This window comes from Epinephelus moara, unplaced genomic scaffold (assembly GCF_006386435.1).
Source record: "Epinephelus moara isolate mb unplaced genomic scaffold, YSFRI_EMoa_1.0 scaffold1292, whole genome shotgun sequence".
NCBI classification, from domain to species: domain Eukaryota; kingdom Metazoa; phylum Chordata; class Actinopteri; order Perciformes; family Serranidae; genus Epinephelus; species Epinephelus moara.
In genome coordinates, this window is record NW_026078766.1 from 1 (window position 1) to 1000 (window position 1000).

The 1000-nt window shown below is 43.1% G+C and overlaps 1 protein-coding gene across 1 annotated transcript; it reads left to right on the plus strand.

Moving 5' to 3' along the window:
- Nucleotides 1-6: 6 nt before the first annotated feature.
- Nucleotides 7-978, plus strand: LOC126386973 (discoidin domain-containing receptor 2-like; the record flags this gene model as incomplete). Its single annotated transcript, XM_050039551.1, has 2 exons — nucleotides 7-108; nucleotides 831-978. Coding segments are annotated over exons 1-2 (238 nt in total), but the record flags the coding sequence as incomplete, so codon positions are not given.
- Nucleotides 979-1000: the final 22 nt, after the last annotated feature.

Here is a 1000-nt window from a genome sequence, read left to right on the forward strand (position 1 = left end):
GGTCGCCACGCCGACGGCATGGGTAATGAGTTTGCCCAGCGATACAGGATCAAGTACAGCCGCGACGGCAGCAACTGGGTGGGCTGGCATGATAGGAAGGGAAGGCCGGTGAGCAGATATTACTACCTCTCTTTGTTTCTCATTCCAGACGCGCATGTATAATTCAATTTCACTTTATCAGGACATCTTAATTATGTCAGGTGCAGGTGTAGGGCTGGAGCAGAAACTGCCACGACAGCAGGGCCTTAGAGACCCTTGGAGAGTTGACTTTGTACATCACAGTGCTACAGTTTTCAAACAGGAAGCTACTTTGAATCTGTGAATTTAAATAGACAAGGGAACAAAAAACCCAGACGAAAGTAGGCCTATTTTTAAGTTATGCCAGCTTAAATAATCATTATGACATAAATTCCTAACACTTCATAGACTAGAATAACACTCATATTTTTTCTGAAATATGAGTATATTTAAGTACACTTTGCTATTAATGCCTCTTTGATACACTTACTATATCTTTACAATACAGTGCTGCTACTACATAAGTAAAGGATCTGCTCTGCATACTGACTCCACCACTGGTGAGAGATGACAAGATAGGGGACCAAAAGTTAATATCTTCTTTGCAGCAGAGCGGAAGCAACAGAGTTCATTAGAAATTAAGGGGTAGCAGAACTAGCGGCAGCGCTGGCATACAAAAAGGGGAATTAATATCTAACATATCTATAACAGATTTGCCAATGTTTTATGTTTGATTTGACACACATATATGCTGCTGCTGACACGTTTCACTCAGTCAGTCGTATTCGTGTCATCTGCATCTACTCTGCCAGGTCATTGAGGGGAACAGGAATGCATATGATGTGGTGCTGAAGGATCTGGAGCCTCCCATCATCGCTCGATTCGTCCGCTTTATGCCTGTGACGGACCACTCCATGATCGTGTGCATGAGAGTGGAGCTCTACGGCTGTGAATGGCTGGGTTAGTCATTGCTTTTATTTAT